The following is a 26,108-nucleotide window of genomic DNA, read 5'->3' as shown; positions in this document are numbered from 1 at the left end:
CTGGAGGCTTACTCTGGCACTCCTTGAACCCTCCCTCTGTTGCAGCTATGTTTAACGTGCACTTTGGATGTCCTGTGCCATTGTCCTGTACTTACCTGTAGGCCTGTCAGGATTCTACTATTGATTGTATCAGTGTTGTGCTCAAATGTAGCCTCCCTGTTTCCATGTTTGAGTTGTACTTGTCTGGAATGTAATGATTTATTTGAACTATTTGGGCTGCTGATATACTTCACCAAAGCTAATATATTGATTTCCTGTCAGTATCTGTTAAAAGGGCTAATACTTAAGGCTTTGAACTGTGATTAAGGTACAATAGTTGAACCTTCTGATATCTTCAAAGTGACATTTGTTCCTCAGCACTCCTTTAACAAATGTAACCTGTTGTAGCAACTTGTGCCGTGTACTGTAAGAAGAACCGTGATGAAAGCAGTGATAATGTGTCTTTGAATCAGACGCTGTGAAAACAAAGAGTGTTGTAGCTTTGCAGTGATTGGAGGAACTGACTGGGTCAAAGACAGAGAGAGGGTAAAAAAGCTCCAGCAGTTCTGGAGAACTTGTCAAAGCACTCGCAGAACTCTTTCATCATTGTCACAGTCCATGAGGGCTTTCCCTGTCTTCTGTACAGCGGCCAACAAGGCCGTCTCTCTCTCTCTCCATCTTCCTTACTCTCTCCTTTGCTCTCAGTTCTGCCCTTCTTCTGTATCCGTGCCATCTTTTTTATCACCCTGAAGCTCTCTCTGTCTGGACCTCTCTGTCGCCTCTTTGTGTCGCCTTTTCCTCTTTATTCCTGCCCTAATCTCTCTTTCTACTTTTTTCTCCTTCCTCACTTGTCTTTTTCTCCTTCTTTCTCTCTTTGTTTTACTGTCTCTGTCTCTACCATACCTTTCAGGACAGTCAGTGGCAGTGTGTGGGCAGTGGGGGGAGGTATTGATCTGACCTTCTGCTGTAGCTCCCACTGAGCCGTATGGCACTCAGCTTATGTAATGTGTGTGTGTGTGTGTGTGTGTGTGTGTGTGTATGTATGTGTGTGTGTGTGTGTGTGTGTGTGTGTGTGTGTGTGTCGTTTCATGGACGAGATCCATGTTATTGCCCCTCGCTGATTACAGAGAAGAGCTGGACTTTTGATGAACCTGCTATTATTTTGTATTGCTGCTGTGCATTTGAAGTTTGGCCATACCTCTTACTTTCACATACCTAATTGTTTTATATGTTATTTGTTTATGTGTGGCAACTCCTAAGAGGGAACAGGGGAGGAACCCGGGGCACCTGATCCCCAAAATGGTCGCCCAGGTGTGTTTATCACTACAGAAACAGCATTTAAACCTTGTGATGCTGCTTGATGTTAAAAACATGATTTCATGTATATTCATTATGGACATATTATAAGTAGAAGCTGTGTTATGAGTTAGGACCCCGTTTTGTTTTTGGTTGATAGTACGTACAGTATGTGTGGATGTACATTACATTCATCCACAGGCTTGAATGAATGGCCAGACTGTTGGCAGAAACTGGAGTTCCCCACAGTTTCCACTTCCTACTTTCCATCTGTTTATGTGGCGTGATTCTGTCCTTTGACTGTGTGGTGCTATTACTCAACACTTCCATAGCTGTAGTGCTGACTGACTTTGTGGATTCAGTGTAAGGTTTTGACAAAGCCACATTCTTGTTTTAAATTGTCCTTGATCATTTTGCTCTGAGTTATATTCTGCAGGACAAATTCTGCATGAGGGTTTTACTATGTGTTGCATTGTGAGTATAATAACAAATTAATGTTGAAGTTTAGTATCATTAACCAAAAATTCATAGCATTTTTGTTAAGTGGGTTACGAGTATCTATCTCGGGACAGCTGTGTGTTTGTGTGCGTGGATCTGTGGATGTATGTGCATCTGTGTTAGAGCACATACAGTCTGAGTTGTTATATTAATGTGACTTACAGTAGCAGTGCAGGTTTTCAGAGCTCCATCATTTCATGAGCCTCCATCTGTCTCTCTACTAGCAGCAGACTGTGAGGACAAACCCCAGGGCCCGGCGGTAAATGGGAGGAAAGGCAAGTCCTCTGAACAGTGTGATTGCGTGACTTTGCAGTGTGAGCTTTCTCGGTCAATACAAGTTCTTCTTGTGTGACATCCACTGGCTTCTGTGATTCTCGACAGTTTACTACTCCTGGTAGCTCTTCCGTCTTATTTCCATTTACTTAGTGATTATACTTAACCGCTTATCCAAACATGGGTTGGTTGGAGGCTGGAGCCGATCCCAGCTGACATTGGGCGAGAGGCGAGGTACACCCTGGACAGGTCACCAGACTATCACAGGGCTGACACATAGAGACAGACAACTGTTTTCCTATTTCCACATTTTCTCTATGTTATAGACAAGTGAGTGTTGTTAGTTCCTATTGAGTTGATTTGGAGTGATCAGATTAGATAGTTGTGTGTAGCTGAAGCTGATGTTAATAAGTAAAGAGTGCTGTCACTGTGATCTCTGTTGCTCTGTCTTTCTCTGGCTCCAGTATGGCCCAAATCTGCCGTCTATTTTAATAGAAATTAATTCTGCTCAGCTTCACCTCACAAAGAAAGAGCTCTCTTTCTCGATAGGAAAATTGCCAATCATTTTAATTAGACATGGAGTATTGAACACATAGACACCCTGTACAGTACTCCTTTAAGACTGACAGTTTTAGTCATACATAACTTTAGCAATTTGCAGCCAAAAAAAAACCAAACAGGATAAATGATTGCATGTTAACAAATAATAATTAAATGTATTATTTCCTGAATACCTTGCATTTCACTTTGCTTTAAAAGCACTGGAGAGTTTATTTTTCTTAGTTTTAGAACCTTACAGACTGTTACCTCTGTTGGCCAGCAGATGGAGCACAGTTCATTATCTTTAATGAGGAGCTGTCCATGATTTTAGTGCTGAAGTAGCAAAGAGCTCTTTTTCTTTCTCTCGAATCCTAACACTGGCCTCTGTAATCACTGGAAAATATCTATGTATAATGATTTATACATTTCTGTTTTAAAAGGAAACAGATTAAGATATTTTACCCACATCTTATACAGGATCTAACAGAAATTTCCTTTTATAATCTTGATAAGAGTAGCGTGCAAACCAATGTGTGCATGTATGTGTATTTGTGTGTGTGTGTGTGTGTGTGTGTGTGTGTGTGTGTGTGTTTGTGTGCGCGCACATGCCTGTGTATCTTGCTGTAGAGGTGACATGGGAGGACCAGCAACGAGGGCTGAATGGCTCTTTGTCTGATGGAGGGACACAGCCACACCCCTCCCTCACTGACACAGGTTGGTTGGTCTGGGTGTGGATTTCTGACACTTTAAAAGCCATATTTCACTTTGATAGAGTATTGGACTTTTTTCACAATCAATCACACAAGTCCATGAACAGTAAGCAACTCACAGCAACAAACAGAAAAGGACATGCTACCACCTGACTGTGCAGTTAGTGCTGCAAAATATACGTTATAGACTTGCAGTAAGTTTGTACCATAACTTTGAGGACTCAATAAGTCAATGTATCCATCATCTGCCATTTGTAGCGACTAGAGCAAAGCACTGAATCTGCTCATGTATTACTCTGACAACTGTTACTTCAGAGAGGATTGATTGACGGACCAGGGGTCACAATAACACACCTTAAAACATTTAAACCAACCAAGCTGTAGTTTACCAGTAAGTTACCAATGATACTTCATGTTGTCGCACATACCTATTTAAAGTGCTAAAAATACAATTTTGAGATGCACCCTATTCAACTGCATAGTGCTGGAAGATGCAAAGAGAACCCCGTTTCAAAGTTCTGAGAGGCTTCTTTGTAAAATTCAATCAGAAAATTCAGGAAACTGCTTTCTTATATGTCCTCTTAAGGTATGTTTTTGAGAGCTGCCCTAAAAGGAAATTTTACCCTGAATGAAATTCTAGATGTGAACACTGTTTACTGCAGAGCAAGAAAATTGATCTTTTTCATTAATTCATTCATGAACTCATATAGAAGTATGCACCTTTAAAATCTAAACAATATTCTACCAAAGTGATCTGTCATTGAAGAGTTTTTCTGCACTGTCCTTCACATTTTGCGTGGACTCTTATCAGCCAGATTACAGCCTCACCAAAGTCAGGCCTGGACAATATACAGTAGAAGCTGGATGTTACATGTTTTATAGATAGTATAATGCAAGTAAGGCTCGCTTTATATATTTTCTATGGGCCGAATGATCCAAAGTGCTGATTAACATTAGGTTGCCCAGGCCGGCCTCTGGATGGCGTCCTTCTGTCTTCTTGTGTCTCACTTCTTGCTGTGGGTTTGCAGTGCAGCCTGGTGCTGATGTTTCTGTAGACAGTCTGATCTCCTCATCAGCGAATTGAGGTCGATTTCATAAAACACAGCACATCTCATTTAACAAAGAAAAAGAGTGTCTTGACACAGTTAACTTAATTTAACAAATTAAAGTTTAATGAGATGCTGTCATCCTGCAGGAAAACATGAAATGTGTTGCCAAGGTAATGACACCAGCGGCGCCTTAAGGTGCTGTGTTTTCTGTACTGGCTTAATGTGCTTCCATGGCAACACATCTTTACCTCCCTTTGAATTAAGCCTCCTAATGTTTACTTCATATGTCACTGGCTGATATGTTGCTCTGGGTGCTTTAGCTGTGGCTTATTTTAAACAGTGACACAGTTCAATGTTAAATCAAGAAAAAAATACTTGTGTTTGCAACTACTGATTCTATGAGTATATTTACTGTTTTATGTGTTTGTTTGTTTGTTTGTTTTTAAAAAAGCTTTGAGTCTTCATCATCCGCGTAGTTTTAACTGAGAGAGTTGTCATAGAGTTGTATGTAAGGCTGGTGCTGTGCCTGTGATCCCAGCTGTAATGAACTTTGAGCCAGTCTGTTACTTTCTCAGTCCCTCCTTTCTGTTTTTCATCCCCTGTCTCTCTGTAAACTCCCTTGTTCTCTCTTGCTGCCTTTGTCTTTGCTCATTTTTTCCTAACCTTAATGGATCCTGGAAGATCCTGTTCCAACTTGACCACACTGCTGGTACTTTAACACTCAAAGCTATCTTGAGGCCACTGAAGGCTCCTGAACAGTGATTGTGGGGGTTCACTGTTCCCACACTAGTCATTTATTCTGTGGTTGTCTCTGGACAACGGGTCAGAATGCCTACGACTGAAATATGACGAAAGGATGATGTGAGGAACAGCGGGAGATATTTCAAGGCCCTGTGCTGTTTGGTGCTACTATAGCTGTGTCACGTTCTAGAAGGTATTTACTAAAAGAAGTTACAAAGAATAATTCAATCATGTTATTCATCTAAGAAGAAAGATATATACGTGCCCTGTTCACCACTCAGTACTGAAACTGAACAGTATTTCAGTCTGGAAGCATATTTGTAGGATACGACAGAGACAGTGATTCATCTTTTGTTTGCTATTATCCATTGTATTTTGTTTTTTTTACTGGGAACTAAAGACTACTTTACCTAAGTAACATAAAATCAGTAATACATATTTATTTTAAAACATGGATGAAGACTGCTTTGATCATTTACAAAATAAACATTTGAGGGGACATATATTATGTCAATTTTCAAGTCCATACTTGTATTTTGGCTACTAGAACATTTTTACATGCTATAATGTTTAAAAAAACCCACATTATTTTTCTCTTTCTGTCTGTCTGAATATAGCTGTATTCACCCTCTGTCTGAAATGCTCCGTTTTAGTGCACGTCTCTATAAGACCTGCCTCCCAAAAAGGTGCAGTCTGATTGGTCAGTGTTTACAAAATTTCCTGATCTACCATCTTGGCATCCGGACACTTTCTTTGGCAGCAGGGGGATTGAATGTAACACCACAGAAGCAGCATGTTCTACCTTTATATAGTATAGCTGTGACATCACAACCATACAGAAGTCCTAATGGCCTGTTTAAAGGCACAGTTTCTGTGTGTGTTTCTCTGAGGATAGTGCATTTTGATACTTTACCAGTATTTATATATCACCTAGACCTGAAATTGTTACGGTGTCAGGATTTAGTATCATGGCAGTTTAGGTCATTTTTAGCATTTGTCAGGCCAATGTAGGTATCTTTATAAAGTAAAACAGATTTTTTGGGAACATCTACTTCTTATTGTGTGCTATTGTGATTCTCTGTGAATCACTATTTGTAATTGTTTGCAATACTATAATTAACCTGCTGTTGTGTCTGTAGTATTTGAATAATTTGTCATTTGGAAGCTCCTGGGTTAAATATGAGATGTTATTAACCCACAAACCAAATGAGACTTTTCTACACTCACTTTTTCACTTGCGTCTCTGTCTTAATATATTATTCTCTTATCCTGATGACCTACATGATGCAGCCGAAGTAAGGAATAAAAAATCACTTGCTCTCTTGATTATCATTTGACTCTGTAATGAGATGATGTTAGCTGCCACAAAGAGATGAAAGCTGGTGAGGCAGCTGTCTCAAATTGTCTTTTTATTCATGTGACACTACATTATTCACCCTAATGGAGTACTAATTGAGCTAAATGCAAATTCTGTGTAAGGTGGTATGAAAATTAAGTGTGATTGGAGTGGGCTTCTTTTGCCCTCCCAGCTGTCACTGTTGGTTTTGTCTGGTTCAGACTCCTGGACAGAGATTAGACAGGAAGGTTGGAGAACAGGAGTAACAGAATGGTGGAAAGAGAGGGCAGCATGACGCTGCTGATTACAAACTGACCCTGATGTTGAACCTGCAATCGGAGGTCACGTGGATGCACAAGTGGTTGCTTACACAGGATCAAAACACACACAGAGAATATGATAGAGAAGGGAAGCTAAATCCTCCTCAGAATATTCCGGGGTCTCAGCGGAAGGAAAGGAGGACATGAATAATACCAAGAAAGTATGTAATCGGAAGCAACAGAGGCGCCTGAAAGCATTCAAACCTTTTTTGATACTGATGCTGTAGCTGTTGCCTGTATGTGTGTGTGTGTGTGTGTGTGTGTGTATATATATATATATTTGAATGTGCACTATTGCACTCAGGTTACAATTGCCACGTCTATGCTGAAACCTTGCGAGGCAGTCGGCTCTCCCTTTTGTGTGCTCGCTGCTCTGTGCTTTCAGTTTGTGTTTTTTGTTTTTTTTTCCTTTCTTTTATGTTATTTTTCCAGGCTGTTTCCCCACAGTTGCCCCATGCAGACTCAAGTGACATCCACTTTTGCCCTCCTTTCCTCCCCCCGCCCCTCCTCTCCCCCGTCTATCCTCAGAGGTCTCCAGTTTCTATCTGGTCGGGTACATTAACATCTCTTTACTGTTTCAGCTCTCTTTCCTTTAAAGCACAGAACCTCACCTTCCCAACCTCTCCCCTCCCCCTTTCTAATCTCTAATAACCAAACTCTTAGCCTCTACCTCAGCCTCTCCTGGCTTCACACCCTCTTGCTCTATTTTGACTACTCACTGTGCCCATGGTGGAGTTTGTGTGTTCTTGGTGTACTCTATGATTTTGTTTGTGTGTTCTGTTCTTGTTGTTTTGTTGTTGTTGTGTCATATTGTTGTCGTGTTGTGTCCCTCCCGACCCTCCATCCTCTCCCTCCTCACTCTGGCCCTTCAAACTCGGCACACTCTCTGATCCCGGTGATGGGGTCGCCTCCCTGCTTCCTCCCTCTTCTCCTCCGTCTACCCCCCTTACCCTTCGTGCATCCTCTCACATCCATCTTCCTCTCCTCTGTCTGTGTCTGTCCATTCTGTGATGTGATCCCAGAAGACACGGACTCACCAGGTTGGACGAACTCAGGTGTGTCCCTTCTTCTTCTTCTTCTTCTTCCGCTTTCTTTTCTGACTCAGCCTCCTCTTCTTCTCCTCTCAACTTTTTATTCACTCTGTACGTCCTCCTGACTTGCCCTCCCCCACCCACCTTCCCTCATCTCGTCTCCAGCTTTGCTCGCCTTCATTCTCTTGTGCCATTTGCGCTCGTAATTGTTCTGTAGAAAATGCTTCCGGCTTCTTCGTCATTTCTTTTTATTTTGCTGCGAATAAACTGTGTCTATCATGGTCATGGTCATGCCACTGTGGTTTTCTTTGCTCCAGGTCTTGACATGAGACACTGTGTGACTTTTTACCTAGAAAAAAACTTGCTGTCACTCTACGGCAGAACAACTTGTCCATGTTTGAATTACTCTCCCTGCTGACACACATTTTCATCATTTTGCTAAACTGATTTTTTGATGTTTAAGTACAAGCTAATTTACAAAAACACTCAATCAAATTTTTTATCATCTGTTTTTAGTCATGAGATTTACTTTGAAATGATACAATCATTGACATTTAGGACATGTAGGCAAGTTTTATATACCTTTGACAGAACCAGGTTAGCTGTTTTTGTGCTAAGCTAACTGGTTGTTGACTCCAGCTACTGAATTTAGCGTACATACATACATACAAGCAATTTCAGTCTTCTCATCAAACTCTCGACAATATACTGAATAAGCGTATATCCCAAACTGTCAAACAATTATTTTAACTTAACTTAACTCTATCTTTCTGATCACTTTCTATCTTCTAAAATCGGGTGGCTCTGTATTTAAAAAAGCTAGCAGTTTATAAACACTTATCATCTGATTTGGCTGAGCCTATAGAAAAGCTCAACTCTGCAGCTTTAACCTTCACTTTCAATTCAAATAGCTGGAAAATAAAGTCACCACACTTTCAACCCACACTGTAACTTTACAAGGAAAACTAAAATAGATGTTGCCGTCTGACATGGAGTGATATAAGAAGCAGTTCCCTTGTAAGCCTTACATAAATTTGACCCATTGTATTTAGAGGACACTTAACCATGTCAGACGTGTGTGGGTTTTGAGGTGTCACAGGAGCAGTGTAGGAACAGTAAATAATTAAGAGGGGATAGATTTAACTCCATTCTAATGAGAAAATGTCACTTTGCCTCACAAATGCAATCATTGATTTGCTCTCAGCTTTTACTGCTTTTCTTTGTCCGTGTGTGTGTATGTAAGTAAAGCCATAGGCATACTGTATGTGCGCATGGCAGCTGTACATGTGCATTCATCTTCACTACCATTGCAATCATATGACACAAAAGTAGAGACAGAGAGCAAGTGGAGAGAATGGAGATGCAGGTACAGCAGTAAAGATCATTTGTCGGGGGCTGTTTTTGCAGAGCAAGACACATGTAGCAGGATCAGCAGAAAGTATTTGTTGTAAGGTATTATTTCGCTGTTTATTGTTCTATTTAGATACATAAAATGCGCAGTGGCATTATTACCTCCAGCAGAACAAGGTTAAACTTCTGTATTGATTATGGCGTGATGTTTGGTCAGAGCAGATTGCGCTTGCAGCAATATGAAACAAAGCACAGTGTTTCAATTGATGAGCTTGGCAAACAGGATGATGTCTTTGCAAGGCAGTGAAAAGTGGAAGAAAAAAAACTACGATTTTGCAAATCTTTCAGTCTGAGCTGGGAGGGATGTGTTGGCCAAATAATTGGATCATTTCAGAATTACATTTTCTATCAAATTATTGGCATTTATCTAGATATTGATGTTAAATGTGTCCTTACATGGGACACAGACATTGTTGGAGGTTGTGCATTTTGTTTACTGTAGTATAAGTGTCCAAAGCTTTTATACAATAAAGCTGGGATTTTTTGTGTGATTATTATTCAGTCAAAAAAAAAAATTGGTCAAAATATTCCATACCATTAAATGAGCCTGGAATTGTGCTAATTGGTTACAACTGTAGCTATTTAATATGCTGTGCAGCTTACTGTACCAGTCAGTAATTTCTGTTTGTATTTGTGTTTGTTTGTTTTTTTATGTTAAAACGGCCGACCATTCAGCTTTATCCCATTAGATCTGTCCTCGTCATAGCTCATGGCTCATAGCTCAGCCGAAGCTTGTCTCTCACCATAACAGTATGTCCCTCCATCAGGCCTTCCTCACTGCATTATGTCCACCTGACAGCCCCCTGTCTCTGTGCTTAGGTATGGACATGGAGGAGAGGACCCGGCAGATGAAACTGAAGATGAACAAGTATAAGCAGGGAGCGGGCTCCGACTCCAGACTGGAGCAGGACTACCACAAGGTACAAACATGTCCAGATATACTGGATGCATGCTTCAGTACTTCAGATTCACAGAAATAAATATGGACCTACAGAATACCGTTTGCATGGTTGCACCGTGCATAGGCCATATGGCACACTTTGCAAGCAGTCAAGCATGTACACATGCACATATCAACATCATAATGCGCATGTGTATGGATGTTTGCATAGTGTAAGTCACACAAACACACCAACAGGTAAACACTTTACCCAGTTCAAGGCTGTAGTCCACTGAGATAGTTATGTTCATCCAAATCACAAACATCTAAATATATATGGATTCCCACTTACTCATGTAGTAAGTAATGTGTTTTGCTTTGACATTTTAATGAAAAACCCCAGCAGCATACCTTCTCGTAAACAATGTTTTAGTAACTGGATAATTCACAGATTTTGACAGTTTTTATTGGGAGATCTCTTTAACTGAAGATAGTAAATAACTTTTTTATAATATATACTAATTTTCACAGCAATGTCTGTGGACTGTCCAGGGTAACTAGGATAAAACTCCTGGAAATTATAATACTGTTGTGCTTTTCAAATGTCATTCTCTGTTTTGAGATATACATTAAAAATTGTATGCCAGGCTCGATACTACCTGATGTAAGTGAGGAAATTTCATCATTTAGGTGGACTGTGCCTTTAGGCCTCTTTTTTCCTGTAGATTCTGGGAATGTGACAGTGAGTGTGTGCAGAGTCAAGTGTTTACTACTCCATTCTGGAGAGGCCCTGAACATGTTTAGAGACCTCAGCTCGGGCCTATGCTGTCTCGCTGCAGTCTGGGCACAGACAGAGGCTCTCTGTCCACCCTTCCTTTTAAGTCTGTGGTATGAAAACTATTGCATTTGGAGCAGCCAATTCGTTTGCTGGAAGTCTATAAAAAGCAGATTAAATTATGAGGTGTCCTTTTCTGTTGAACATTATCCTCCATGGAAGTGCCAGTGACAAAACAATGCTCTCGCTATTATTAAACAAGACTTCTGAGCGCTTGCTCTTAAAATCGCAGTGTAATACAAAACACTAACTGTAACACTCAGTTCAGGTTCTCTTAACATAAACACTCCACAAAAATACACACACAATATTATATACACATCCAGTTATACAAATTTTCTTGAACCAGGATGATGCCAAGATTGTCATTGCACATCAGCTTCTAAGGAAGCCTCAGTGTAAAGATAGACAGCCAAATCTGTCATTGGTTTTCACATTCTATGGCACGATCTGCCTCCAGGGGTCGGAGCACTGAGATTAAATGAGATTGAGAGCTCTGATTGATCCAAACTCTGTTCAGAAAACAATTTTAAAGCATTTTAAAATTTGTTTTGTACTAAGGACAGACCTGTTAAAGCACAAAATTATACTTTTTTTTACACATCAGCATCAAGATGAAGTTATGTTAGCATCCTTGTGATGTGTCAATTGCTATTAAATCACTATTATATATATAAATATATACTATATATATGGTCATGCATGAAGTTGGAATAATTACGTTTTCAGATACAATCCTCTTTTAATTGCATTTACCATGTAACTGTTGAGTCAGCTGTTAGTGATAATATAATACTATCAATAAAACAGGTTTATCAAAAATTATGATTTTGTTATGTATTGTTGTTGTTTTTGTTACTGTTTTTGTAACTTGGAGCAATCTGGAACCAGAATTTCCTCGGTATTACTAATGTTCTATCTTATCTTATCTTATCTCTTATTTTATACAGCCATAATTGTGCAAAACAAATCTTCTTGTAACTTTTTTGTAAAATGTATAACATTTTGGTGAGTCTGGATTACCCCAGACCCCCATCATCCCCAAAGACCTACTTATATTCCTGTATTAGTACCTCATCACTATGGCCTGTTTTGAAGAAGGCCCCTGTGTCAAAATAGTTTTAAGATTTCATTTTAGTTTACACCACACTCACATGGTTCATATTCAAAGATAAAGCTGCCACAGACTAAATGACACACAGGAGGCTATATTTGAACTCCAAAGTCACTTAATCATTGCTATCAGATGAATGTTATGTAGAATAAAATACCCCATGTTGTGCTCTGAAAAGCAGACATATAAACATAAAATAATTCAACAGACCAATCATTGTCGTTCTCACTTGTGTTGCTGGTCATGTTAAAGGTAGAGCCAGGCTTGTCAAAACTTTCAGAAGGTGATAAAGGCTGATATTGTTAATAGGAATAGGAACTTTTCTTCTTGATCTGAACATACTGTGTTCTCAGATTTGTTATCTCACATTATGAAAACCTGCAAGATTCAACCCCTCAGTCTTATTGTTCTACTACATGACTGTCTCTGATGCATTTGACTGAAATACATTCTGGCCTTTCAAAAAGCACACCCTTATATAACAGTATCATCCCTGCTCTTTCTTTCTTCTGCACTCCTCTGAGAGGGAAACTAATAAGTCGACATTATTCACATGCATCAACCCAATTCTACAGCAGAACTTATCTTGATCACGACTGCTTGTCCTTATAAGCTAAAGGCATGCAAGCAGTGCTTTGACTGCGCTTAAAGTTAGTCTCTCAATTTACGTTAAATCAGTGTCTGAATAACCATGTATGAGAAGAGTATGGACATAAAATTGTTGGACTTTTTGTGTTGTAAGACATCACCATGATATTGTATTGTCTTTGTCCTCTGTACAGCGTTCTGGCAGAGATCCACGGGGCTCAGATAACCTGTCGGCCAAGTCATCGGACAGCGATGTAAGCGACGTGTCCGCTGTGTCGAGAACCAGTAGTGCCTCTCGGTTCAGCAGCACGAGCTACATGTCTGTCCAATCAGAAAGGCCGCAAGGAAACCGCAAAATCCGGTAGGCTGATACCCGCACCTGGGGGACAGTATCTTTCTCTTTAAACTCATCAAGCTGTTTTCAGGAATGGACAAATCCCCCTCAGCTGTGAACTTGTCGTTCCATATATGTTGCCAAGTCCAGACGTTTTCAGCTTTGAAAAAGTTTGCACCTGGTTGAACTCAAAGAAAATGCACCGCCTAGCACCATGTGTCATTTTCTCACTATGATGAGTTCAGGTTTGGCTCCGTTTTAGAAAGATCTGGAACCAAATGGTTGAACTCTGCTCATTCAGGCTGTTGGGGGAAGTTGTCCATATCTGGCAACACACACAACATTAAATACATCACATCTCTTCAGGTGTCGTCTCATATCAAAGCAAAAAAACAAATTCATTTGCATGGTGGTTTCCTGTAAGTCTACATTTCTGTTTTCTGTTAATTTGAATCAGTCTGCTTTTGATCTCGGCTGCGCTGTCTCTCTGTGTTTGTCTTTCTTTTTGTTGTTGTTGACAATGTTCATGCTATGTTTTCTTTCTGCTTTGCATGTGCTGCTCTCTTGCTTCTGTCTGTGTCTTCAGCCAGTTGCGATCAAGGAGCCAGTCTCGAGAGGGGGAAGAGCAGTTAGGAGAAGTGCTAAAGGAGGAGGAGGCGGGTGGGGGAGGAGGAGGAGAAGGCAGAAGGGCGAATAAAGAGGGGAGGTCACAGGGAGGGAGGACGGGATCAGGGGTGAAGGTAGACACAGACAAGGAGCATCAGGAGGATTTGGTGGAGAACGAAGAGGACTTGCACCAGAGGAGTATCTCAGAGACTGACCTCAGGTAACACATGTGGCAGCCTCTAACTGTAGACTCCTACTAACAATATAGAGACCTGTAGTTCCCACTGACTTTTGCACGTTTATTTGATGATGTGCAAACCAGAGTGTGGTTACTATCCTCAGCCCTTTAATCTTGATAACTGTGGCCCTATTAACCCGTACCAATCCTAAAGTAGAATAGCATTCCCTCTTGATAAGAGTAGTGAGCTGACAACAGTTTGGTAACCCATGTGGCCTGTTTACACTTCAGTAGGAGATTTAGGACATTTTTCCTTGATACTGGTGCTTCTGCTGTAACAGATTAGTAGGCTAAATAGGCAGTTATCAGTACCTGTGGGGGGTAGCGGGCCCTGGACAGAGAGAGGAGAGCTACAGGAAGAAGGCTATATTTTCAAATTCTGGTGGGTTTTTTGCCTTTTCCAGAAAATTGCCAATCCCATCTTTAAGTAGCAATTTAGTCAAATCACAAAAAAAAGTGAATGTTAGTGTGAGATCAACTGGCGTAGATAGATAAGCAAGATCTTTGTCCTCACATGATTTCCAAATGAACACAACATCTGCAATGCCTCTTTAATAACAATATCCTGGTTATTCAGACTAATCCACATTAGCACCAAAAGGTTTTATTAAAGATTATTTTCCAACTCGAAAAACGGTCAAAAACAGTGGAAAGTATTGATCTTCAAGGCATAATGTGTAACATGTCTGCGATATAGTCTCTAGAAATTACTAGACCTACGTTATCTATGAGTTGGGTTCTTACGTTATCCCAAATGTTTCCAAAAATGTTAAAACCCAGACAAATCTGTAATTTAAAATGCATGGTTACGGTGCGTTCCATTTGGTCATGTGTCCATGGTGTCACATAACGTTTAACCCCTCTAGTTGCTCTAACTTCTGGGGAACACAGGAAACACTAAATGATATTGGACTCATGAAATGTCACATAATTATTCTTAGTGATAAAAATGTTTCTACCACACAGCATCATTTTCATTAACTGCGTGCCAATATTTAATTATTTTGTCTACCGATTCATTTTGCCAAATAATGTTAGCTACAGTAGCTGTATGGGTAATTTGATCATCTAATGGTAAGTTAACAGGTTAAGGTTATGTGAGCTGATGTTATTTGTGACTATTTCATTAAAATGAAATGACAAAACATTAATTAACTAACAAAACGTAACATGAATAATGCTTAAATACATTAAGCCTCCATGAACGCAATTTCTGCCAGAGTCACGTCAGATAGATTTTCACTTGTTTGTCATTCTGAAGAGTAGAACTGAGCTGAGATATTTTAATTAACTAATTATATTTCACCGTGTGGCATGAAGAAATATAGTTGTATTTCATTGGAAACAATCACACATACATGACTGAATACATGTATGAAAATCACTTTTTGAGTTGATGCATACATCAAACTGTAACATGTTAAGGCTATATTTAACATGACACGTTTACTGTGGCCACAAGAGAGCACAGTTTCATCTCTGAAGAGTATCGGGGGAGCATGTGTGTCAAGAGCAAATTCAAGAACAAGTTTTGAATCGCACAGCAGGATGACAGTTTAGCTTCATTTGCTAATAAGATGTCTTCACTTTCAAATCACATTCACAGCAGGATCCACGTTAGAACTTCTTGCCCACATTAGCACTGCTCAGCCTTTGCTTGGATTTAGGGGAAAACACATTAAGGTAAAAGCTGTACCCTCTCATGTGGGATTAATACTGCACCAGTGTGGACAGTCAGATTAAGCTAAGGCATCACACGTGTGCATCATGTTAGAAAATCGACTGAAAGTTACACAGGTATAATGCTGTACCTGTAGTGTTTTTTAGATACAGATTCATCCTGAGACAGTGCAGGGTTGTTTATTGAGGCTGCAGTCTGAGTTGCTTTACTGGTTGTCTGTGCTGCTCAGTGCTGGGATGTTGTGTCAGTGTTTAGTCTGCCTATGTGTGTTCTTCATATGCTGTCTGAGACCTACAGTGTCGCTACGCACCTGCAACTTGTCAACCCACACCTCCCACATTCCTCCAGCTGCTCCTTGTCATGCCATGAACATTTCTTTCTCTCTGTGTTTCACAATGGCCCTCATTCCTAGACTGTTAACCAGCAATCCATTCACTTTCAGTAAGACTACAGGAAACTATGATCAACGCAATTAAAATCCTGCCTGAGCAAATACGTATTGAAGTTAATTTCCAGTATTTCAAAGTGTCCTCCTCCTTTACTGAAAGTGAGCTGGATGAGTCTTGTTTTTAACATGTTTACAACTCTTATCTGTGTCACAACCCCAATTCATTCATGACAGCTACAGTATAAATCTATTACATACTTACTTTTAACCACATGTGAGTCATTGCACATTCTCCTTTTCTGGGAAACATGAGAGGAGAACTAATAATAATAACAGGTATCATTCTACTCTGGTGGGGTTAAGATGTTCATGTTAGTGCTGCACTTTTAGCTCATAAACTGACATTAACACAGTCACAATAATCATATTTTTAATCAAAATTTGACACAGCAATAATAGCTGAAAGCCACACTCCTGTGAAAATTAATAAAGCCTGTGGTTGCTAAGCAGCAGTAAAAGTTATTTTCAGTTATTATAAGTTTGGATCTTTCAATAGTTTACACCATCAAGAACTTGTGCTGAGTTCTCCTGCTTTATGATTTGTTTGTGTGCTATGTGAATCACATTGTGTCAGGAAATGAGAGCATGCACTGAATATAATTTGCACTCATATCATCATTATCAGCTCCAACTATAAAACAGCTGCAGTCTCATTCTCTTTAATGAAACATTGAGTGACATATAGAGGAGATTGGAGCTGAAACAATTCAGCTAATTCATTAGTGAATCAACAGAAAATGAATCAGTGGCTATTTTTATCATCAATAATTTGAGACATTTTCAGTGCAAAAAATTCTAACTTCATTTTTCTCGTCCCAGCTCCTCAAATAAATACTATTTTCTTTTTTCTTTATAAAAACTGAATATATTTGTGTTTAACAACAAATGCAACAAAATATATTGCTTCAGGCTCTGAGGAATCATGGTGGTCATTGTATAGACAAAATAATGAATTGAACAATCAAGAAAATATTCTGCAAATTAATGAAAATTAAATAAATGCTACTTACCCAAAAATGATACCCTTTTATAGAAAGGGTAGCATCAGCTACCTTATGGCACTAAAACTGAACATTACTGCGTGCCGAATAACAAAAAGTGAAACAGCTGTAATTACAAACAAATGACAATTTTGAATCCTGCTACGGTCTAAAAGCATAAATAAATCTAATTTCCATAAAACAGAATAGGACTGATAATGGAGAAGAGTGGGTAAATTTTTTTGATATTATTGTCATATGATAAGCTTATCGGTGCAATATGTTCTGTATGCACTAGGATAAAAAAGGGACTTCTATTTTCTATGTGCTGTTATGTAAGCGCTGCCAGTGACGAAAATCACATCATCATATCTGTGCAATGAGGTTAAACAGTAAACAGACGACTGACTCACTATAGGAGCCTCAAGGTCAATAATGCAAATATTGAAAATAATCAATACTGTATGTACAGACCATTGGAGGAGTCAGGAAGTTGCTGTGTAAATGGTACCTGCCTCTATTGATAAAAGCTTCATTCACTCTTTGCTTATCTGTGTGTGAAAGCACTGAAGCAGTGTGATTTTGCAGAAACATGGCTACTAGCTACATTAAATTATGACTCATCTCCTATGTATTGAGGTCACAGTGTAAATACACAGATGCTACACATTAAAAGGCCGTGTGTACAGACATGAACGCTTCCACATCCTCACACACGCAGCTCTAAACTCATGCTGTGTCCAGTGGTCTCCAGGATGTAAGGAGCTTTCCATCAGCACTTCTAAATCCCACATCACCTCTACTCCTCCGTGTCTCTTTTATCCAATACCGTTGCCTAGGTAATGGCTCATTCATGAGAGGGAGGGTAAAGACAAGCTGGTCACTACTAAAAAGAAGGAAGGGATGTTGACTTTAACCCTTTGGTCCAACAACATCCTGTCTATTGGGAGACAGAGGCCTGTATCTGACTCTACAGCTGATGATAAGATTTCAGTATGAGCGTTAGACTTTAATTAATCAATCCGGTCTCTAACAACAAAACTTTGGAGTTGTGTTGACAGGCATGAACGCATGCTAATGCCTTGGCCGGGGGCACAGTTTCCATGGCAACACGTTTTTCTGCCTCACCTGATAAAGACGCAGTGATCCTCTCTGTGAAAGGCGACAAGATTAGGGAATATGTCTGCGAGGACAGGATGCACCTTGCATGACTTTACATTTACATACTGCATTCAGCTGTCAAAACAGCATATCACATTCTTCCCATTAATTAAAACACATAGAATGTTGCTTGGCAACATATTTCCAGGGGTGGAATGTATATTCACTTAAGTGCTGTACTTAAGTTATTTTTCAGGTCAAGATTTAGCATAAAAAAACATGATTCATTTAAGTAATTTGACTTTTTTTTAAATTAAACCACAAAACATCATATCATCAATTATTTAAAATGAACCCTACCTTGACAACAGTTAAATGCTGCTTACATAAATGCATGCATAATAATGATCCAATAATATATTTAGAATATATAAAACAATCTAAGTGAGGTCATTCTGCATAACGAGTACTTTTACTTTTGATACTTTAAGTACATTCTGATGCTGATACTTTTGTACTTTTACTGAAGTAAGTTTTGAATGCAGGACTTTTACTTATAGTGGAGTGATTTCACAATGTGGTAATAGTACTTTTACTGAAGTAAGGGATCCGAATACTTCTTCCACTACTGCATATTTCTCAATGTGACCACGTTTCAACAACACTTTTTGCAGTAGTGCAGCTTTTAGTGTCGATGCAAAGTCTATTTTTATCTGATGATACATAAAATCAATTTACTCTCGATGTACTGTTCACTGATGACTTTAAAGGGCCGTTTTTTGTCCAGTAATATTAACCAGGTGAAAGAGATTACTGATCTTTTTATCTAGAGCTTGTGTGTTATTGTTATCTTACATTAAAGGACAGCACGGTGTCAACACTTTCACAAGACAAAGACATTTCCGTTTTCTGTTTTGCCTTGGGAACATCTTGGCCTACATCAAAATGCATGGTGAGCAATCTGCATGATGAGAAACACTATGTTCTTTGGGCTGCGGCTGAAAATCAGAAATCCCCGGAGAGTCCCAGTTTTCCAAGCAGGCACATTTACACAGTGAGACCGGCCGGATTACCAAGACCTGTTAGGCTGGAGACACAGTAATGAGAAGGGGTGTTAGAGGAACAAGAGCAGATGCTGGTGCACAGTTATGTTTATCATAAATCAGTATAACCATGTTCCATGTGCAATCAGTAGAATTGATCTGTTTAGTTAATAACATGTTCATTTAGACCACTGTGACATACCTAGTGATGCTATTAAGAAATAAGAAGATTTTGTGCTTTAACATCAGAAGAATTGATCAGATTTGAGTTAATTTAGGCAAATTACTTATTGTATGTTGAGTATTTGTCCATTTAGACCAGTGGGACATTTTTCCCAGAAGGACATTAAATAAACCCACATAGACCCTTGAGGTGTTGTCTTATAAAATTGATTTGTCAGTTTAAAAAAAAAAATCTTTTTATGGGAGATGTGTGCCTCAATTGAGTTTTAGAGCAAATTTCAAAAAAAGCTAGTGGCTGAATCTCACAAACAAACCAAAACTAAAAACCTCCTAGGTGGGGGTAATAAAGTAATCCCTTCGTAATCTATTTCTAAAGACAGCAACTGTATTCAGAATACTAGTAATTTAAACTGTAACTGTAACATAATGCAGTTACTCATTTTTGTATGTAAACCTGTTACCTATATTCCATTATTCCCCAACCCTGCAAGTTAGACCAATACATTTCCATGTAGATGAAGAGCATGTTCGACAAATGAACATTTGAAACATTATTATTGTTCTGCTTCCTGGACACAGGTTAAGGATTGTACTACAGCAGACATAAACATGTTGACAAGTACAGGGTGTCCACTTAGAACAGAACCCCATTTGTGACATTAGATGAACACCTTGCATCTATTGTCAATTTAACTATTTTTTAAATAAATCCTGGAACATGGATTTCCGTTTGAAAGTTTTGGATAGTCTCTGCTCATCCATTTTAACCTTGGTGGGCAATAATTGTAGAGGCAACAATGGCCCAGTCCCCTCAGTGCTGCCACTGTGCTGATATTTGATGTAATGGAAGAGGCAGCATTGTGTGGAGCGGATGAAATGCAGCCTCACTGTGCTGATAGTGAAAGAGCATATTTTAGAATGTCACCTGTACCACATCAGCTGTTGTCAGGAGTCCTGTTGCTTGAGGTCTGCTTCAAAGCTTCTGGGCTGCATTAACTGATCAAAGGCACTAATCCCCCAATAAGCATTCAATATTTATGTTTTAAAGTACAGGCTGATCCATAACAGAACCCACTGGCATTAGAACTGGCATAAACCAAAGTATTTATACTGCAGGCTAAGGCACAAGGTGTTTCTATTCTTTGACAGCACATCTGACTTATCTCACCACCAACTGGCAACTAAAATAAGATGTATAAACAACCAAAATGTAGTGTTTAGGACAGGAGTTTTCAAATATGGCGGTGTGTAGTGTTCAATATGAGCAATCATTTCTCAGTTCTCGTACACTCATGAAAGATTAAGTGGCAAATATTATTTATGATCTAACTCCTTGAGAAAAAGAGCCGCTCTTTCATAAAGCTTACAAACACAGGGACCAGCGCCTCTTGAATTTAAACGTGCAAAGTGCAGTGGCTCAAGCAAGGGTTAATTTAAAATTAAAAGCATTACTCACCTTCAGTGTCAAGGTAATGCAATATAATTGCTGCCTGCACTTGGAATCCCATTGCAATGTCAGACGTAATCTTAATCTCGATTATACTGATCATTTTCTTAATTCTAATACAATGGAGTTGAACAGTAATGTCTGATATATGAAAGAGCAGAGTTTGAAGGAGCCTAATTGGAGTAATTGATAGAGTCAATTGTCGAACTGCATTGATTCTCCTCCCATTTTAGCCAGCGTGTCTCTCCATAAGTTGCCTTTATAAGACAGTTACATGGCGGAGGTCAGACACTTTAATTAATGAAGAGTAGCCTGAGGGTGCTTCATGTAAGTCATCCCATTAAGAATGCAGAGCCTATGATACAGAATGTAATTTGTCTCTTAAAGATAATTTTACTAGTTGAGCTAAAATAAAACCCTCATTTGGACACTGGCCTATTTCCTTTCAAACAGGAATAGCAAAAGAATAATGCTGATGAAGGACAACTTCTCTTTTTGTGTGCCGTTTAACTTAAAAGTACTGACAGTCTGATTATGACGGTAGCTTTCTACCTCCAGGTGCACGTAAAGGAAAACAAGAGAGCGCTTGATTATTGTAACTAACATGAACTTGCATCTCCTGTTATCTCTAAGTTTAATAATAATTAACCAACACTTAAACATAGACACTCAGTGGTTGTTGTCAGCCCTGCTCTTGAAGAGTACTGCCCTGCATGTGTTTGATCCATGATTCAAATGATCTGCTCGTCATCAAGTAGCTGGAGCTCGTCATTGGCTTTGCAATCATTTGAATCAGGTGTGTTTGAGTAGGGAGATACATAAAACATGCAGGGCAGTAGCTCTCCAGGAGCAGGATTGGAGACCACTGCACTAAAGCTGGTCACACACTACACAGCTTTCAGTCTTTACAAATTTTGAAAAGAGTCAGGAGTAAACACTACATGACTGGTTTCAGCTGATTTTTGTATGATGACTGAAAGACCGGGGATCACACATCTAACAACTGCACCTAATGGATCACAGACTACATTAAACTAAAGTAAACTGAACGCATCAAACTCTTGCACCAGCTCCCACAAGGGGGACAGTTTAAAGGGTAAACAAACCAGTTGTTGGCGGTAATTTTAAGAAGAAAAAGTTGTAAACACACACGGGCGACAATCTTACTGTATCTAATCTTATGGTAAGCTCACTGCTGCTGTTGTCTGCGCAGCTATCTACTCGGAAAGAAAAAAATCAAGCAAGAAAAACAGGTTTAGGTTAAGTAGTGGAGGATCCAATATTTGCAGTCTGGTCTGATATTGCACCTTGTTCCCGTTGCGTTCTGACGCTATTTCCTGTGTCCCACCTTCTCTTTTTCATTGGCTGTTGGCAACACGTGTTTGCAGTTGGGTAGGTAATCAGTTCACACTACCAGATTGAATCCAGATTCGGCTCAAAAAGATTTAAACATGTTTGATTGACTGCGATTTGTGTCTTTAACCCTCACAGACTAACATATTCTTGTGCCAACTAGCCATGCTAACTGTCCCCAACAACTGCAGACTGGTGCAGACTTTGCCAGACTGGGAATTATGGGTATAATCTTGCAAAAAATCTTGTAGTGTGTCCTCAGCTTTAGTCATCTTTATCTTGTTAAACTCTGGTGCATTTGTGTTAAAGTTTTTTTTTAAACAAAACTTTTTAATAGATGTCAGTCAATCAACAATCACAGCTAGCTGCAGTACTAGCTGTTCTGGAGCTTTCAAATACATCACACACACACACACACACACACACACACACATAATTGAGTTCTGATAGCTTTAAAATTAAATTTTTGAACATGAGTAGCACTATGGAGCAATGTCTTTTTTAGTGCATCCAGTCCTGATTTCACAGTGTTCCACTGACATGGTGGTTGCCGCTTGAAGATTAAACAGCACAGACAAGAAATTAAAAACAAAAATGACAAAAAATAAGTAGAAGACTTAAACTTACAACACTGAACAATAAAGTGTTAAAAATAAATTAAAGTTACTACAGTCAATGAGCATAGGGGTTAAAAAATAGCATGACTCATGCATACACACTCAAATAATCTGAAAGCTAATACATTTGAGATGCAGCTAGACATACATCTAGAAACATTGTGTTTAGTTAGGTGATTTACAAGACTGTTAAAGGGTTTAGAACATGTTGATAGAAGTACATGAAGACCATTCCCATCTGTTAAACATACTTGATGTAAAACATATCCATTTTTGACCACTCAGGGATTAAAAAAATGTAAAGAAAATTAAATAAAAAAACACTTCAAAATACCACATTGAGGTAGGAACATCTTAAGGAACACCAGAGAATGGCATGGTGCCAATGGATGCCTGAGGTTGTCTAGTGTCAGTCTCACAAACTCCTTAAAATGCTCAGAAAATGGAAATTCAAATGTGCAGTTCAATGCTTTGTGAACTCACCCTAATCTAGAACTAGCATAATACTCCTGTAAATATCAAGAGCTGAAAAACAAACCAAGACAAACATGACATGCTGTGCACCAACTGCTAATGGTGTTTAAGAATCCTGCAGCACTCCTGTGAAGATCACAAACACTGCTAGTGGCCAATAACTTTGAAAATGTCACCAAAAGGCTTCTCTAGTTTCTAATAGTCACTTACTAAGCAATTTTTATGTTTGACATAATACAATATAAGGTAAAAATGACAAAAACACTTTAATTATAGCTGAATAAAGACTTACGGAGCTAAACAGTAGAGTATGTAATAGCTAATCTTTCACTGCATGAACAGTCTTTGACAATGATAAGTAAATCCACTTTAAACCCTAAACTCAGCTATACTGTAAGTCATGAACTCCTGTACCTGAACTCTGTCCTTCTCTCCTTTCCACCCCACGCCTTCTCATTTCCTGTCCCTCTCCTGTCCTCTTCTATCCTCTGCTCCTGTCTCCTCTTCCATCTGCTTTCACACCCCTCTCAACTGGCCTCCTCTCTCCTCTGTCCTGTCCTCTCTCCTCTCTCCTGTCCTCTCTCCTCCGTCCTGTCCTCACTTCTTTGTTCTGTCCTCTCTCCTCCGTCCTGTCCTCTCTCCTCCGTCCTGTCCTCTCTTCTCTGTCCTCGCCTGCCCCCCCCTGTCAATGGTGGTGGCTGACAGTGACTTTGCATCCAAAATGAAAAACAGGCAGATGGGCTCGTCGGGCGGGATGAACATGACCAAGAGCACAAGCATCAGCGGCGACATGTGTAACCTGGAGAAGACGGACGGCAGCCAGTCGGACACGGCGGTTGGCACGGTAGGCACCGACGACAAGAAGAGGCGCTCCAGCATTGGTGCCAAAATGCAGGCCATGGTTGGCATGTCGCGCAAGAGCCGGAGCACCTCTCAGCTCAGCCAAACAGGTAGGGCATCCAGCCAGTGTACTCTATGTATGTTCATATGTCTTCTGTCTCTGTGGGTTTCTCTGTTGATTTCTGTGCTCAATGTTGAGTTCTAACACCACTGCTCTCTCTTCTCCAGCTCTTCTTTTCCCCACTTTTTTATCCCTTTGGACTCCACACAGTCAATTTCAGGAGATGAAAACAACATCATGACTTTTCTCACACCCTTATCTCTCTTTCTTCTAGGTCACTCCTGGAACTCCCTCTCTCTATCTTTCTACCTCCCTTTTTTCCCCTTTCGTCCTTATTACGCCACTGCAGCTGTGTTTTCTTGCATAATGCCAGTGATTTATTCTGTTTTGGTAACAGCTTTGCTTGACTTCAGCTGCTTGTCTCAGGTCACGTTTTGTCACCTTTCTCATATCGTGACGCTCTGATGACTGTGATTTTCCAGTGTCAAACACTTCCTCAATCTGTGGCTGTACGCACTTGTTTGTGTTTGTTCCTGAGTGCATGTGAGAATGTGTGAACATGTGAGTTGTAGATAAAAAGGGGTGTGTTGTGTTTTCAAACCTATTACCATTTAGCTGAATGCAACAATATGTATTTTCCTGATGTGAAAAAGAGTTTGCAGAACATCGGGCTATTACTTTTTTCCCCCTCTTCAGTGTATTTCGTTTTCAATGCCCTTTTTTTGTTGTTGCAAAAACGCTCAATAACCATTGAGAGAGCCTGGTGTCAGACAGCGTGAAAAACAGCCTAGCAGGTGGCGTGCAGTGATGTCCCTCCATCAGATTGGGGCCTGGTCTGATCACGGAGAAGTCAGCTGATTGGTCCACTTCACCTCCGCAGCCGCAGTTCCTTCAAGCATCTCTAAGCATTCGGTCACTTCTTTTACTCGTATATTCAACCTTGAATTGGTCAATACTCAAGTCAACCCATTAGCACTCTGTGGCTTATAGTGTGGTAGAGGTATGACGAGATGGCTGTAAAAAGGGATGTATGGTGAGGGGAGATGAGCGGGAGAGTGAAGTGAGGCGGTGTGCTCACGTGGCTGCACCGCCCCCTGGCTCGTGATTTGGCACATGTGCTGCTGCATTATATCTGTGGGTTGATTATTTCTACAACTTCAATGTGTTAATTAATTTTCACCTATGTAATTACGTATTTAAATATGGCTGCTGGAAGACAAGTAATTGTTCCTGAAGCAGTTCTCCATGTCTATTGATGATGGTTATGTTGCTGAAAAGGATGACTCTGAGGCAGTCTACTTTTGGGAACAGACAAAAACCAACCAACATTTGTTCCGATTTTTATTTTAAGATACCCATTTGAACAGTTTCACACAATCGCAGGAACAAAGTTACACACTCTTTCCCCCATGCAGACACAGCAAAAACCGTGCAGCCTGAATCTCCTAGAGCTATTAATATTTCACTCAGTGCTTCTAAGTGCATCAGATGGAGCTTGTGAGAGTGTGTATACATCTGCCTTTCTATATTTGAGGTCTGTATTTGGTTCTGAACTAGCACAAACACTGCCAAGCTGCCTCTTCGCCCTACTTTGTTGTGCGTTATCCTGAGAGGCTCATCGCCTGCTTGAACGGTGCATTCAAAGGATGGGCGATTTTAAGAGACTGCTCGACAGTTTGTGTGCACTGCCTAGTGCTGTTGGTGGGGAGGGGGGCAGGTTGGGGGAAGGGCAGATCAGCCAAGCAGCACGACTCTTGCTTTGACAAACACAGGTTAGTCAGATGGAATGGATGTGCTCCCAGGTGGCCGGCCTTGAGTATGTGTACACAGTTTGCACCTCTACATTCAAACTGCTGGTTTTTGTCCTCTCAGTCCTCAGTGGGAGGCACTTGATTTTTTAGGAAATAAAAAGATATCACTATGTCTGAATCATGTCACAACTGTTTATTTTGCTAACTGCAATGACAGCTTACTTTGTGCATATCGCCATAATTCCATGACAGGACCTGAGCCTGAGGGTAAGGGGGCAGTACAGAGCAAACACTGGACAAAGAGAGAGTAGTTCATTCAGCATCAAACATGTTAAACTCTATATGTTTCTT

At 39.9% G+C, this 26,108-nt stretch overlaps 1 protein-coding gene across 4 annotated transcripts in view; it reads left to right on the top strand.

Moving 5' to 3' along the window:
• The window catches only part of rims2a (regulating synaptic membrane exocytosis 2a), a 155,522-nt gene that overhangs the window by 111,843 nt on the left and 17,571 nt on the right, over positions 1 to 26,108 (top strand). The window contains exons 27-30 of one of the 4 annotated variants that reach the window (XM_059339740.1): positions 10,003 to 10,103; positions 12,795 to 12,961; positions 13,521 to 13,760; positions 23,811 to 24,055. The exons of the other annotated variants lie outside the window; for them this stretch is intronic. Of the exons in view, the coding sequence (XP_059195723.1) occupies positions 10,003 to 10,103; positions 12,795 to 12,961; positions 13,521 to 13,760; positions 23,811 to 24,055 (753 nt within the window). The remainder of the gene's footprint in view (positions 1 to 10,002; positions 10,104 to 12,794; positions 12,962 to 13,520; positions 13,761 to 23,810; positions 24,056 to 26,108) is intronic. 4 annotated transcript variants of the gene reach the window in all.

Source organism: Centropristis striata, chromosome 8, assembly GCF_030273125.1.
Source record: "Centropristis striata isolate RG_2023a ecotype Rhode Island chromosome 8, C.striata_1.0, whole genome shotgun sequence".
NCBI classification, from domain to species: domain Eukaryota; kingdom Metazoa; phylum Chordata; class Actinopteri; order Perciformes; family Serranidae; genus Centropristis; species Centropristis striata.
This window is presented reverse-complemented; position numbering and strand designations above follow the sequence as displayed.